This window comes from Apis laboriosa, unplaced genomic scaffold (assembly GCF_014066325.1).
Source record: "Apis laboriosa isolate Shangri-la unplaced genomic scaffold, ASM1406632v1 scaffold18_cov149, whole genome shotgun sequence".
Lineage (NCBI taxonomy): Eukaryota > Metazoa > Arthropoda > Insecta > Hymenoptera > Apidae > Apis > Apis laboriosa.
In genome coordinates, this window is record NW_025222233.1 from 3716234 (window position 1) to 3730907 (window position 14674).

Genomic DNA, 14674 nt, shown 5'->3' on the forward strand with positions numbered 1-14674 from the left:
TATATATATATATATATATATATATATACACATATATATACGTATATATAAATGCAAGTTGTATCTGCAGGTAGGACGTGCGACGATTGATTTATTTATTAAATCGTGAATCATGACGGCGCGGAAAATCGTACGTATATAATTGTGACGTGTTTTCAACGTAGGTAGACCTAGCCGTTCGACCAACGCCACGCACTAATCCCTGCTTTATTTAGAATGGGACAATATTAAATGGACATTGACACGGTGCATAGGAGGTGCAAGTTTCTAGCCAAACTAAACGCAGGTAGAGAATCCTCCGAAGAGAGCGCGGAAGGGGTTACCTATCAAGCAGGCGGCGGCGGCGGCAGCGGCGGCGGCGGCGGGGGAGGGGGAGATGAGACAAGTGCAACTACGGGACGTCATTTCATTCGGCAATGTCCATTTAATTCAGGGATTATCGTCGATGAGAAGGTAAGCCATCAAATGTTCCATTCTGTGCACGGTGTGCATGGTCACATCGACGAGCAATAACGACGATTATTATCATTAATTTACACATATGGGGGACGAAAGCGTTTTTTTACACTATTCTCCGAGCTATGGAAAATGCGATCGGTAATGGAAGAAGAGGAGAATGAAAAGAGAGAAGGAGAAAAGTGTGGACTTAACCGAATGTCGCGTAAAAATGGTACAGTGGATGGCTGTCTCCTCTAAAGGGATAATTTCTTCTCTATGGAAATTTGTCTTGCTTTGTACACTGATTTTGAAATGCAAGGTCATTGACTCGACAAAAAATTATATATGTATATATATATATATATATAAAATATATAGACATTGAACTATACTCACATTAGTCCTCTAGAGCCACGTGGTCGTTCCGATTGCGTACTGAAGGCACTGCTCGTCACGGAGGCTACACTCTCCATATCTGAGTCACCGAGATCTCCAAGTACGTCTTTGTCGGGACTTAAGTGTCCCCTTCGCGGTCTGTGCATTCGATAAGCGTGACTGTGCGGCAACGATAACGGATCGTGATCTATCGAGAGCAGATCCGAGTCCGACAGACCGCTATAATGTCTTTCCCAACCTGAAAGAAAACCTGAGAATCATCCCTCCCTCCCTTTGAGAATAGAAGAGAGATTCGACTCGACTCGAAAAAAATAAAAGTTGAAAACTATTTGCAAAAATTCTACACCTCCAAAATTTTATTATACACCGCGTCAAATTACATCCAAATACCGAATTTAACAACGTCTTTAATTACGAACTCGTGCCGGGCTTATTCGTCCCGGCCAGAAATTTCGGAAAACAGGGTCAATTAGGGTTGCGGATTTTCACGAGGTTATATTAATGTTCCCGTATCGCAAACTGTGGTATTCGAAAACTTTCGAATTAATATTCCGTAAAAGTAGGAGGAGTACCGCTCACCTCCCATCCCCGTACTCCTGTACGTGTGCACCTGTCTACTTCGGTGTCTCATGAATCTGGCCCGCTCCTCGAGATCCTGGACAGCCCTTTCCTTCAGGGCGGAGGGGATCAGAGGCAGCTGCCTCTTCTTCGGGCTACCGGTGGGAGTGGCTGTCGCCGACCTCGAGCTGAATCTGGAGAAAATCAACGTGGAAAACAACGTCCTCGTGTTTTTTCTTTTTTTTTTTTTCTTCGTTCGATCCTCGCGTACCTGGGTGGAACGAAGCCGTGCGAGTAGGGCATGGATCTGTGCTCAGGCGGGGACAGAGAGCGATGACCGGTGGGACTCTGAGACCTTCCGCGATACCGAAGGCTCGGCGAATCCATGGGCGCTGCGCTGTGCGACCTGTGGCTCATCATTCCTCGATGAATATCGTCCTGGGAATCAAATATATTTAACCGTCACCCCATATTCCATATCCCCATATTCCATAGATGGGAACGAATCGATAATCGCGACCGCACAGACGTTGGATAAGAGCGGCGAAAGGAAGCTATGCGACGAAAATAGATAAATAGAGAATAACTGTTTCAGAAACAGTTCGAGGAAAATATTACATCGCGTAATGTAATTAAAAGTTTCGCGGCGTAGCTCCCTTCGAGGGACGTCCAAAGACGATTCTTTTCTTTTTTGGCAAACGAAATCTATCCGTTCCTCCAAAACCGTTCCTCGACCGATCGTTAAATTCTCGGAACGGAGAGGAGGGAAACGCGGTCGGGTTGGGAAAAATCGGGTGCAAAATGACGCAGCAACGACTCACCTTGCGATAGGTCTGGTAACCAGAAATAGACGCCGGTTGATCCCGTATAAGGGCCCGTTTACGCCCCTGCGGCGACATGTCCCTTCGACTTCGATGCTCCCCGTCCATGCAGAGCTCCCTTTCCGGCGGGGGGCTAGAATAGTGGCTGCTCCGGCATGCGTTCATTTTTTCGCCGATTAGTGATCGTCGTGTTACCCTTTTTTTTTTTCTTTTTTTTTTTTTCTTTTTTTATTTATTTTTATAGATGCGTTCAAAATATGGGCGGAGGGGTAAGGCGAGTGCTTGTGATCTCTCGCGCTAGATTACAGAGTGCATGCGGCCAGGCTGGTTCTCATTTTGCGATGCTTTATCAAATATGCATTCTCTACGCTCTGCGCGTTGCAACCGTGGCGCGGTTCTATCCGCGTACGACTGGTTACACACGAACGAGCTCGGTAAGCGACAGACCATGGCACAGAGGACACGCTCTACTACGTGGCGGAAACAATAATGGATAAACGCAAGAAGGTGTTCTCCGTATTTGGGGTAAAAAAAAAAAAAAAAAAAAAAAAAAAAAAAANAAAAAAAAAAAAAAAAGAAAGGCGATCGGTCGGTCAAAGTTTTTCAAAAAAAGCTCGAGCCAGCTTGTTCCCTTCGAATATGTATTTCTGTACGTTCTATTCTTTTACGACCGTTAACCGTTTCAACCCTTACAATGGAACAATTTACAATTCGATTTTCGAATGGAATCTCGAGATTCCAACAGACGATGCACTTTAATCGAACGATTCGATCAAACCGATTTATTTCCAGGATTCACTTTCGCAACATTTTATGTTTCCACCCGTGGATATTTCCATCGTAGAACACCGTGGAAACGAATTAATTTCGATATACCGATTACCTCGTTCCGCGGAAAAGGCTGGTAAACGCTAGTATCGATCCGCGAAGCACGTAATGAAACCGAGTGGTCGCGATCCACGCGCGAAACTGCACCCTTAGTTGGCAATAAAAGCGGACCAAATAAGACCGTAGCTTGGACCGTTGTCCGTGGTGTCCTCCTCCACGGTGGAGGGGCAGTTTCCAGTTGTTGGCAAGAAGAAGCTACTCGGTAAAGTAAGGGTGGTTTGGCTGCTGTAAACAATGGTCCCGCGGCTGATCAACCGAGCCAAATGCGTAGGGAAGCGGTGGCGGGGGAGATTGATCGCGCGCGAATCATTGGCGCTACGTAGCCGACGATCCGTAGTTTCCGCTTCCTGGCAACGATGGCACACCAATAAGCATCGACGGAACTGGACGTTGCCCAACAACAAATTTCGAATCGGTGAAAAAAAAAAAAAAAAAGAAAGAAAAGCATTGTCGGGACGGAAAAGGGGGAAAGAACAGAGAAACGGAGCCACCCCGGCCGATGCATCGCGTTTGCACTAAGCGTTACTAAAAAGCCATGTCCTCGCGCAAATCTAAGTCTCGTTTTTTTTTTCTTTTTTTTTTTTTTTTAAACGTGGAGAGATGCAAGAAGCGATGACATGATGACGCCTACGTGTGTCTACATGATCGGTGACCTACTGAATCTCTGCGCCTAACTAACTCGTCTTCTTTTCCTTTTCTTTTTTTTTTTTTTTTTGCGCTTTTTTCTTCCTCTTTTGTTTCTTTCTTTTTTTTTCTCTCTCAATTTTTCGTCCAATCGTCTCCATCCGAGTGGTGGTCACTCGACGAGAAACGAAACTAACGGTTTCTCCTCGATGAGCGAAACGCTGAACTCGTTTTTTCTTTCTTTTCTTTTCTTTTTTTTCGTTTATTTATTTCTATCGTTTACTCGATCGGTGCACATACGACGATCCGCGCGCAAGCGAAGAGGAGCACCAAGAGGACGAGAGTAGAAGCAACCACGAGCAACTAATACGGGGGTAGTTGGAGCTGCGTGATCCCTTGCTTCGGAAGCGACTCGAATACGTCTCGAAGAGTACGTGTATTATTATCAACGAACGTTACCTCGCGAATTTCCAACATTTCCGTACTAGATATAGCAACCCAGTTCGAATATTATTATTTCGATATAGGATCAAATATTATTCAAATATAACAAGTTTATCGTGGAACGAACAAGAACGGCTAGGTTCGAAAAATTTTCCCCAACGATTCTACTTGATGAATTCCTTCTGTTGTTGTTGTTGTTGTTGTTGTCGGCGATGCAACGCGGACACGAATGATTTTTATCGTTGGATGCGTGGAGGATCGAACGTGGGTTTGTTCCTAGATTTCCCACGTTTCTCTTCGATAATGACGCGCGAAACTCCGGCCGTGGTCGTTAGTCGTTCGACCGTTTTCGAAGGGAAAAAAAGGTGTGGAAAAATATGGTCTGGCAAACACGCGCTCTAATCTCTTTGAATAACGGCATTTCTTTGATTCATTTTTGCGAACGGCTCTGTTCTCGTCGATCTAACTCGTCAGAAGGGGAGGAGGGAAGGGAAGGGAATTTCATCTACACGCTACCTTCAATCTAGCATAGCGAGGACGCAAGAACGCGCGTGCTTGCGTGTGAGAGAGAGGAGGAAATATAAGTTTTAATGGCCGTACCGTTTATAATTTGACGACATATTATGAAACCTAAAAAATAAACAAACAAAGAAGAGATAAATAAGAAAGGAAAAATCGATCGAGGAGGGGGAGGAGGAGGGAAGGAGGGAGAGATTGGCTATCGCCAAAAATTAAAACGTCATCATTAGAAATCATTATCGTGTTACGTTCTCAAACGTAAACCTATCATTCGTGGCAATAATCAAGTGTTAACGATGAATGGAAAGAAATATATATATATATATTTCCTCAGAAAAAAAGAAATAATAATAAAGGGGCGGAAAAGGAACGCTAGCGGAAGAAAGAAAAGAGAGTAATCTGATCGTGCGACACGTCGCGGCCGCCGACTCGGCCGACGATGGATTTATTAATGTAACCAGTGAAACCCTTTTCGATAATCCTATTAGACGATATTGAAGGTTATTAAATATCTCTGCAACCCTCGCCTATCCCTCCAACGTGTCGCCTCGAACGTTTCAATTATTCCTTTTCGCGGGCTCGCCTCGGTGTCATCGTCATCGTCCCTTCGGAACGGGGAGGGATGGAAGGAAAGGGAGAGGGGGAAAAAATTGGTCAGCGACTCGCAGATTGAGGCCATCGTGGATTAACGAAGCACGCGCCGTTCCGATTCGTTTCTACAGATTCCTCGACACGACCTCGAGAGGCGGCAGAAATGAATCCGCGTCGCTCCTCGCCGCGTGTGCTCGAAATGAAAAATTGAACGTATCGAGAGAGAGGGAGAGAGAGAGAGAGAGAGAGGGTGGCGGGGAACTCGCGAAACTTTCGGGCGGAAGATCAGCCAACTTTCCTCGGTCATTCGACGCTGCGTCGTGCAATTTTCAACGAGCACCGCCAACTTTCGGATATTATTATTCGAGCACCCTCGAATCGAAGAGGGTCGGGGCACAGATAAGGCGATTGATTACAAACGAAAGCGAACGAGGCGAGGCGTACAGGGTATCCCGAACGGCAATCGCATTTGTTCCGCCACCATCATCCGCGGAATAAATTTACAAAAGTTGGTGGGTGAAATTGGTGGAGAAAAATGGTCGATCGAAAGAGATTTCAAGAGAAGAAAATTGTTCGGGGCACGGCCGAGTGGTAACCTCGTGGTATCTTCGGCAGATGTTCATCAAGATGAGCATCGAATTAGAAACGATACAACGCTCTGAACACTCTTTTCCACGTCACACGCGATGCGACTCCGCGACGAGCCACGTTGCTTTCGCGTCTCACTCGTGATAAACGTTGAATTTCTCGCGAAAAGAGAATTCCGATAGGAGAGGGTGTGGGTGTCGCGCAGCAACGGATCCTCGAAGGTTTAAAAAAAGGAGTCGATTAACTGGTCACAGGCCCGTGACCCATGCCCTCGCGAGCCATTGAATCCGAATGATACCGGTGCTCACAAAAATTCGAGGAAATTGCACGAATTGGGGCAAAAAGCCTTTATTAACCGTCTCGTTCAAAGTGGATTTGTTTAGACACGCCGTTCGACGCGGGGTTACCACCACCGTCCGTAGCCGTGGGCTTCGAATCTCATCCTTTTCGTTTTTCACCTTTTTCTCTCCTTTTTTTTATTTCTCTTTCTCTCTCTCTCTCTCTCTCTCTCTCTCACTCCCCTTTCTCCAATTTGCTCGCCCTTCCGTTTTTCTCACCCCTTTCGCTTCAACTCCGCAACTTTTGGCGATAGTCGGTGTTATTCCGTTTCCCTCCCTTCGGGGAAAAATAAAGGATCGGAAGGCTGGATGCACGAAGAAGGGAGCACTTTGCACTCACAAATAACGATCGGACGTCATCGTTGGAATATTAATATGGATACGGGGCTCGGAGGCTGGCTTCCGCAGCCAGCGGTGGTTGCAGGCCAACTGGCATGTCAATTGGCTTGTTGCCCAGTTTTATAACTTGGCTCCCGGCTTCTCTTTCTCTCCCTTTCTCCCTCCCTCTCTCTCTCTCTCATCTCCCTTTCTCTCTTTCTCTAATTCTCTTCCCCCGCTACACTCTCATTCGCACCCCCGTTGCCCCCGCCGCCATTGTCTCTCTTTCATCGTTGTGGTCGACGGCTTTACGTCACGACGACGCCGTCTTCCGCGAACACACGACACACAAAAACGCCGGTCTATCCCTCCTTTTCTCGCAATTGTCCGGAGATTCACCTGGTGAAATCGAACCTCGAGGAAGAGGGGGAGGGGGAGAATACTTGGGGACCGTTTAAGCGTCGATTATTCCAACACGTGCTTAAAAAGAAATATCTATAGGAATAAAATTCTTGAAATTTTTTTNTTTTTTTTTTTTTTTTTTTTTTATGAATCGAGAATGGCGACGACGAAGAAACGAGAAAAATTTTCGAAAATGATCAATCGTACGATCGAGCTTGAATTTCATCCGGTGTCTTTTCAATATGGAACCGGAACAAGGAGCAACAAAGGTGAACGATACATGGAGGAAACGTTCGAATAGGCTAATCTCGAGTATCTCGTGTTATCGACGATTAAGACCGCGTCGCGTGCCGCCCAGGGAATGACCATTACGACGACAGTTACGGTGCCGATTACGAGACCCGTGAACCAGATCTTAAGTCGGGAATAATAACGCTCGACGGATTAGTAACGCGAGTTTCCGCGTTTGGCCGCGTGGCCAAAGACACGCTACTTAAGGCGCCATTAATTCCTCGCGAAACGCACCCGCATCGAATCTTGCACGACTCTTCCTTTCTCCTTCTCTTTCTCTTTCTTTCTCTCTGTTCCTGTACAAAATTTCTTCGTCGAACGATGGATTCGCGAGAATAATTCGTCTAATCTCGTGGTGTCCTCTTAGGGCAGGAAGTTTGAAACCACCCCATAAATAAATTTCGTTATCACTGTCATTGTTTCTCTTCCTCTTTCCACGATCGAAGAAAGGAAAAAAAAATATTAATATTCCAAATTCACATCTCAGGCTGGAAAGAATCAGCTCCTTCTTTTTTTTTTTTTTTTTTTTTAAGAATATTTCTTCTAACTCGAAGGAAAATCACAAACATCGACTGACGAACCAAGTTTGCTACAAAACAGAAAAAAAAAAAAAACTCATCAAAGCGCATCGATCTACATGCAAATAAACACGATGATAATAAGAGCTACGCGTAGATGCAACTAAACGTGTTTTTAAAGAAAAAAGGAAAGAAAGGAGGGAAACAAAAAAAAAAAAAATAAAAGAAGAAGGCGGTCTCAAACTTTTTGCCCATAACATTTAATTCTATCCGCATCGACGGTGTCTACGTGGCGATCCGCGACTCCCACGAAATCGACGATGTCGGTTTATTTCTCGTTAAACGTTCTCGTATCCGCCCGTGTTCCGTGCAAGATTTCTTTCATGCCAGCCGTGAAAATAGCACGGCGCTTCTCTTTCTCTCTCTCTCTCTCTCTTTCTCTCTCTTGCCCCCAGTTTTATATGTATGTATATATATATATATATATATATATCGTTTCGCGGGAGGGGTTGGTCGGTAGAGTGGTTGGGGAGAGTCGTTCGGGGACGCGACCGTGGAGAGATTTTCGAAGGATGCTCTTACCTGGAGGAACTGCCGATACTGCTTATACTGGCACCGTCAGCTGTTCTCCTTTGCTCCCTGGAGCCGTCGCAGTCCGTGATATCGCATTCGGAAGTGTCAGAGTCGCTGAGCCGCGACGTCGTCGACGGTGGACTGAGATGGCAGTCCACCGGAGTTATCACCATGTCATCGGGCTCCTGATAGTATCTGTGCAACGCGAAATTTAGATCTCACGCTACGCTCTTCTCGCTAGCGCTAGGTGAAAAAGAATCAGCCGAACGGATTCCGCTGAACGAAACACGCCGCGAATAATTTTCTTCCCTTGTTATACTATCCTCGAAATTAGTTTACTCTTTACTTCATCTATCATCTTTTTCTTTTTTCTTTTTTATTCTGTCTATCTATCTATCTATCTATCTATCTATCTCTGTTTATTTATCGATTTACTCCGTTCTCTCTGTTCATTTGACGAGAATATATGTTACCACGCGCGGTTTATTTGATAAAAGGGTAAAACGCACGAGACCGTCGACGGATTCCTTCTCCCTCAGCCTAAAATACTCGGAAAGAAATGGCTGCACGCCTACACAGAGGCCTAGGCCCTTCTCGCAAAGCTCTAGAAGACTCGGTCCCAAGACACATTTTGTATTGCATTCAGCGACTAAGAAGCGCAAAGAGTATTCGTCAGTCACCAATCTCTAAAATAAAATTCTCACCTAGTCTCTCATTGCAACAAGCGGACGAATGCGTTTTTTAGCGATTTGCGTCTCATCTCAGAGGCATGAATAAAGTGAAACATCCTAAGGTATATATTATCGAGAGCTGTTCCACATACCCAATATGCCGGTGCTCGCTATGCCCCGTCAGGGGGTGCCACTCGGCCTCCTCGTCGAAACGCGCCGCCCCGAGCTCGAGCACCACCTCGCCGAGGAAGTCGTTCGTGTCGTATTTCCCGTAATCCCACACAGTGATCTCGAGCGCCCTTTTCCTCAGCTCCGACACCCTCCTTATACCCTCGTAGACGAACGTCTGATTCCACTTCGGGTCGTTCGTGTTGGCCAACGTTTTCGTGCGTCTCTTCGACTTTTCGCTGCCCACGCAGAAGGAAACAGAGAAACGGCGAGATTATAAATTATAATCGCTCTTGGTGGAATCTAGAGGGAATGATATCGACGAGGGGAAGCGGTTAACGAGAGACGACCTCGAAGGGTTAGAGAAGTTTTGATGGCAACATCGTTTGGCAACCCGGCCAAACTGAGCGGCTATCTTTTGGCCCGTGAACGCTTCTTAAGGAAATGATTTATCTTTCTCTGAAAGGAGGACAGTTTCTACGTTTTCGAGGGGGCATCGTATATTCCGTTCTTCTTTTTTCTTTTCTTTTTTTTTCTTCTTTGGGAAAAACTTTCCGCACAATTTCAAATGCACTTCCCTTTCTCTATCGATTCGACGAAAAAGTGGAATTACGTCCTTCTTCACGCGAGAAATTATATATATATATTTAAGGAGAGGAAACGAGTGGAAAGGGACGGTGGAGGCGTATCGGTTTTCAGAGGGGAGGCGATCGAGAACACTCACCTCTTGTCCGGAAGCAGGAAGATCTTGGCGTAGGGATTTCTGGGTTGGCCGTTGCTCCTGGGCGTGAGCCCTGCCGCGCAGATCAACGTGACGATCAACCGTAGCGCCACGGGATCGAAGCTCAGCTTCACCTGGAGATTACCACCGACGTTCGCGTTGCTGGACGCGTGCCGTAAGTGTCTCGCGTGTCCCCGAGCGTGGAAATCCGGCGAGCCAGGCGAGGTCACTAAAACCGAAGGTTTCTCGCGCCTCGCGTCGTACAACTCTGCAAGTGATCGTTCAACGTGCCACGCTAGATTTTAAGATGTTCCTCCTGTAACCTTGCGTGCTTCGAACGGTGGAATTTGGCTACTTTGGGTGTGTTAAAGGGTCTATATATGTATATATATATCTATATGTATGTACATAACGTATATAAAATATAAATATCGTACAATGATACGAGCGAGGAGGAATAAGGGAAGAAGAAAGAGAAAAAAAGTGCAACTAGCTTTTGTATCGCCATCTATAGAAGGTGGATATACGGAAGATTCGCGGACAAACTCGTAAAATGTGGGCAAAACGGGGACGTGGGTTCGACGATCTTTTACTGGGGCACCGAATCTTGGGACAGGGGAGGATGTATATATATATATATATACGGGGAGTATATCGAGTGACGTTCGAGTTACGGGCAAATGCAAGAAATTCGAGGAACTTACGGCCAACATATCTTCGATATAACTTGTTTCCTAGAACGTATAAAACGTTTTCGCGACCGTGAATTTGGATTATTCCGGGTTGGTCGTATGGATTACGTATGGATCTTACAGCGATTCGACGATTTTCAGGAAGCGGGGATCTGGCCGGGATCCGGTTTAAGGGGAGCGGATTTATAATCCCATGGAAATTCAGATTCAGGATCACGAATTCGGATTCGGATCGCTCCTCGAATCGCTCTAAGACTCGCCGGGTACCCCGTAACTTCCCTTCCATCGCCAGGGTGCGTGTAATGCGATTTTGCGGGCATCCATTCCTCGGGAGGTATATCGCAATTCACGTGCAGGACACGTCTCTTGGTCGCACGAGTGAGAGCAACCCCGTCCCACGCGTAGACATGCGTCGTACGCAGCCGGCGAAAGTTGTTCGCGGATGCGTTTATTACGCAGCTCCGCGTGACTGCTAGGATGGAAAGCGCATACGCACATCTCTAGCGTTGCGTTTTCTCTTCGTGTTCGGTTCCTGAAGGCGTCTGGCGACGATCGGTCGATTTATAAAATAAACATAAAAAACTGCTTCACAATTATTCGACAATCTTTTTTTTTTATATAGAATACAGAAATTAAAAATTAAAGAAAGAGAAAGAGGGGAGACGCGTATCGCCGTTCCCCCGTGCGTTCGAATGCTCGCGAACGGAACGATCGCAAGCAACGTTTAACGCTCGCCGTTGTTTCGTTTGTTTTTTTTTTTTTTTTTTTTTATTGCGATTCGTGATCTTAAGTCACGAACGGTGAGTGCAGCTTTCGAAGAGTCTATAAAGAAAAAAAAGAACGGGTAGAATCGCGCAAAAGAATGGCGCATTATACATTATACGTAAGATTTTGAATGCATTGCGTCCTTGGTGCGAGGCCAATGCGAAGGGGAGAGTTACGAAACGACGCAAAAAAAAAAAAAAAAGATTCAAAGTTGTTCGTCAAAGTTGTTGCTCCCATAAAAAAATACTATGTAAAAATCGTAAAAAAAAACGGCGGTGTTAGCATTGGGACAGAGAGGGGAAGGGGAAGGGGTTGGTGCATCGGCACTACTTTCTAAGCTCTACGACAACATCGATGGATAATACAGAAAGCACGGACGGAATAACAATCCGTAATGGTTCTCTGGTTAAAGCATCGATCTCGATTTCCCGTTGCATCCCCGATAATCGTTGCATTCCGTCCGGGGAATGGCAAATCCTTTCCGGTTTCGCCATCTCCCTTCCGAATCTTCCTCCCCAAGGAAGATTATCGGCAAGAGAAAAAAAGAAAGAGAATAATACAGCGGAAAGATTCGAAAAAAGAGAGGAGGGGGAGGGGGTAACGAGAACCATGAACCACAACACGGACGGGGGTATATAAAACACCGATTATTCAGGGTTCGAGAAATTTAAGAAATTTGAGGCCTACCCCATAGAATACATTTCTTAAGACCTGGAATACGAAAAATCATATAATCTGTGACAATATAGCGTCGCTATCAATGCGCTTAACTATAACTATAGGTATATATAATTAATGGTAACGTGACTAAGGGGGGGAGGAAAAAGGACCCGATCGATATTTCCAATGCTCTCGTGTCAATTCGTGACATTCTTTTTTTATTTCTTTTTCTTTTTCAACAAATTAAAATTTCCCCGATATAGATAAGAATACGACAATACTGTAAATTAAAAATCTCTCTAAATTAGCTCTAGAAATTTTCTATATATATATATATATACTACTACGTAATAGATACTACGCGAAGGTAAAATTGTTGAACGATACAACATCGTATCATTGCGCGACCTCTCTTTTCTACGAAAATAATCAAGAAAAACTCGATCGATCATCGTTCAACAATCACACCCCGTAACGAAAGGGACGCGTGCACTCGCCATTAGACCACCGCACGCGTCCCCTTCCTCTCAAACTACTACTCGTTCTCAACAAATTCCCATAGCACATATCCTAAAGTAGTGTATCTCTATCGCCATTGCCTACCTTCTCTACCTTTGTCGTGTAAACGCGCGTTACGCTCCGGGGACGGTTCGAATTATTATCGTCATTTTTCTTTCTTTTCTTTTTCTTTTCTTCGAACGCATCCGTCACCGTGTGTCACGCTCTATACGTATACGTACATATATATATATATATATATATATATATATATTTATATGTATATATACATATGGTAGCAGGCAAGAAGGGAGACAGAGAAGAGATAGAGAGTGTGAGAAGAGTGAGCAATCTTCCCGAGAGAGAGCGTGTGTGTCCAAGGAGGAATGGAATGGTTAATAAGGATAAAGAAAGAGTGTAGAAGAGAGGGAAGGGGATGAGCGAAGCGCGAAGCGCATAGTCACCTTTGTGATGCTGCGGCCCGGATATCGTCTCCGGGTGCTTTTGCCTCCACTGGGTCTGCGCGGTCTTCCTCACCGCCATCGGCCCCCCGGTCATAGGCCCCCCCGTAGCCATAGGACCCGCGGTCGACGATATATTCCGCGAGACCACCAGCTCCACTTGGGGATCCTGCCTCGACTCGGCGATGATGTCGTAAACCTCGCCGAAACTCTTGCCCTGAAGGGATCTGCCGTTCCACTTGATCACCTCGTCACCTGAAATCGTCGAATCGTCCGGTCGGATCCTTCTTTCGCCTCCAACAGCGGGATTTATTCACTTGGGATTTGGCCGAGTCGAAGAGTACCGAGTTTCGAATGTGGACGAATGAAAGGATAAAAAAGGAGAAACTGTTTATGATATTGGGTTTAATCGGCGTGGATGAATCGCACGGTGTGTGGAATATTGGCGAGGTAGATGACCAAGCATCGAAGATGGGTGGAGGAATATTCGGATGCCGGGAAATTTTGGGTCAGATTTAATTCTTACCGGGTCTGAGTTGACCTTCTATGTCGGCCGTGCTACCCTTCTTCACCTTCTCGATGACGGCGCCCATAGAGCCATCCTCCAACAGTTTGCCGCCGACCACTTTCAATCCGAGTATGCTACTACTGCTCCCGGATCCGGACTGCTTTCGCAATACCATGTGGCCAATGATCTTCTGGCCGTCTCTGCTCACTTGCCAGGGATGCTACGAAGCGCGGAGAACGGGTTTTCGTTGGTTTTTTTCTTTCTATTTCATCGTTACACTTGGTCGCGTCTCTCGTGAGAATGATAGAGGGATGAAGGGAGACGCGTGTCTCTCTCACGCTTTCGAACTTGGGAACCAATGCGACGTTTAATCTGGCGGAATCTTGGAAGGCAACCGGTAATATCGTGGATTGGTTTCCAAATTCCTGGCGTGACTGGACCGTGATCGCTATGAAAGTAATTCGTGAACGGGCTGTGACGTTGATGGTTTTCAAGCTGATCCTCCCCGCAACAACATCCTGCGCCAACGTCCACGGATATTCTATATACCGTTTAATCAACCGTCAAAGCGAAATACCGCCCCGGTATCGATCCGGTTCATCAGTCGCAGGATATTTCTGTCGCGGGGGATTCTGATGAAAGAGAAGCTGAGAAGAGAATGGTAGCGATTCCTGGCGATGCGATGTGCGCAGCGGACGGAGCACACCCGAGGACCGCGTTTCAAAAAATTTGTGACGTCTCCGGATCGTTCGCTCGGGTATCCTCCTCCTTCTTCTCGTATTATAAAAAACGTGTGTCCGAATAGCGAGGTGAGTCTACATGTTCAAGAGTGAAGGTAAGTAAAAATGGTAGAACGAACGCAAGCTTGACAAGAAAGAAAGAAAGAAGAAAAAAAAAAAAAAAGAAAAAGAAACAGAGTCAAGAGAAAGCGGTATCTATGGTACATCTAATGATCGTACATCTATGTACACACATAGTATGAACAGTGACTAGGCTCATGCTCACGCGACATGCTTCCTCTTCCCAACGAGCATACGAGCAGAAAAAAAAAGCGACAATCAGTCCCTTCGAACGTCCCATGTTCGAGGCTCTCAAGGTTCCAGGCATGCAACAGCGACGTGATTGCAATCGTAAAAATAAGAGGAAAAAAAAAAAGAAAAAAAAAGAGAAAAAAAAGATAAAGATAAACACCGTGGAAGTGAGGTATCTTTATCGAAGAGCGA

At 45.7% G+C, this 14674-nt stretch overlaps 1 protein-coding gene across 1 annotated transcript in view; it reads right to left on the reverse strand.

Annotated features, from left to right (window-relative positions):
• LOC122712052 (regulating synaptic membrane exocytosis protein 2) overlaps positions 1 to 14674 on the reverse strand; it is a 59785-nt gene that overhangs the window by 11776 nt on the left and 33335 nt on the right. The window contains exons 8-17 of the mRNA XM_043931368.1: positions 13470 to 13671; positions 12947 to 13198; positions 12012 to 12059; positions 9871 to 10135; positions 9131 to 9385; positions 8317 to 8502; positions 2214 to 2358; positions 1664 to 1830; positions 1414 to 1586; positions 835 to 1072 (exon numbers count right to left, since the gene is read on the reverse strand). Of these exons, the coding sequence (XP_043787303.1) occupies positions 835 to 1072; positions 1414 to 1586; positions 1664 to 1830; positions 2214 to 2358; positions 8317 to 8502; positions 9131 to 9385; positions 9871 to 10135; positions 12012 to 12059; positions 12947 to 13198; positions 13470 to 13671 (1931 nt within the window). The remainder of the gene's footprint in view (positions 1 to 834; positions 1073 to 1413; positions 1587 to 1663; positions 1831 to 2213; positions 2359 to 8316; positions 8503 to 9130; positions 9386 to 9870; positions 10136 to 12011; positions 12060 to 12946; positions 13199 to 13469; positions 13672 to 14674) is intronic.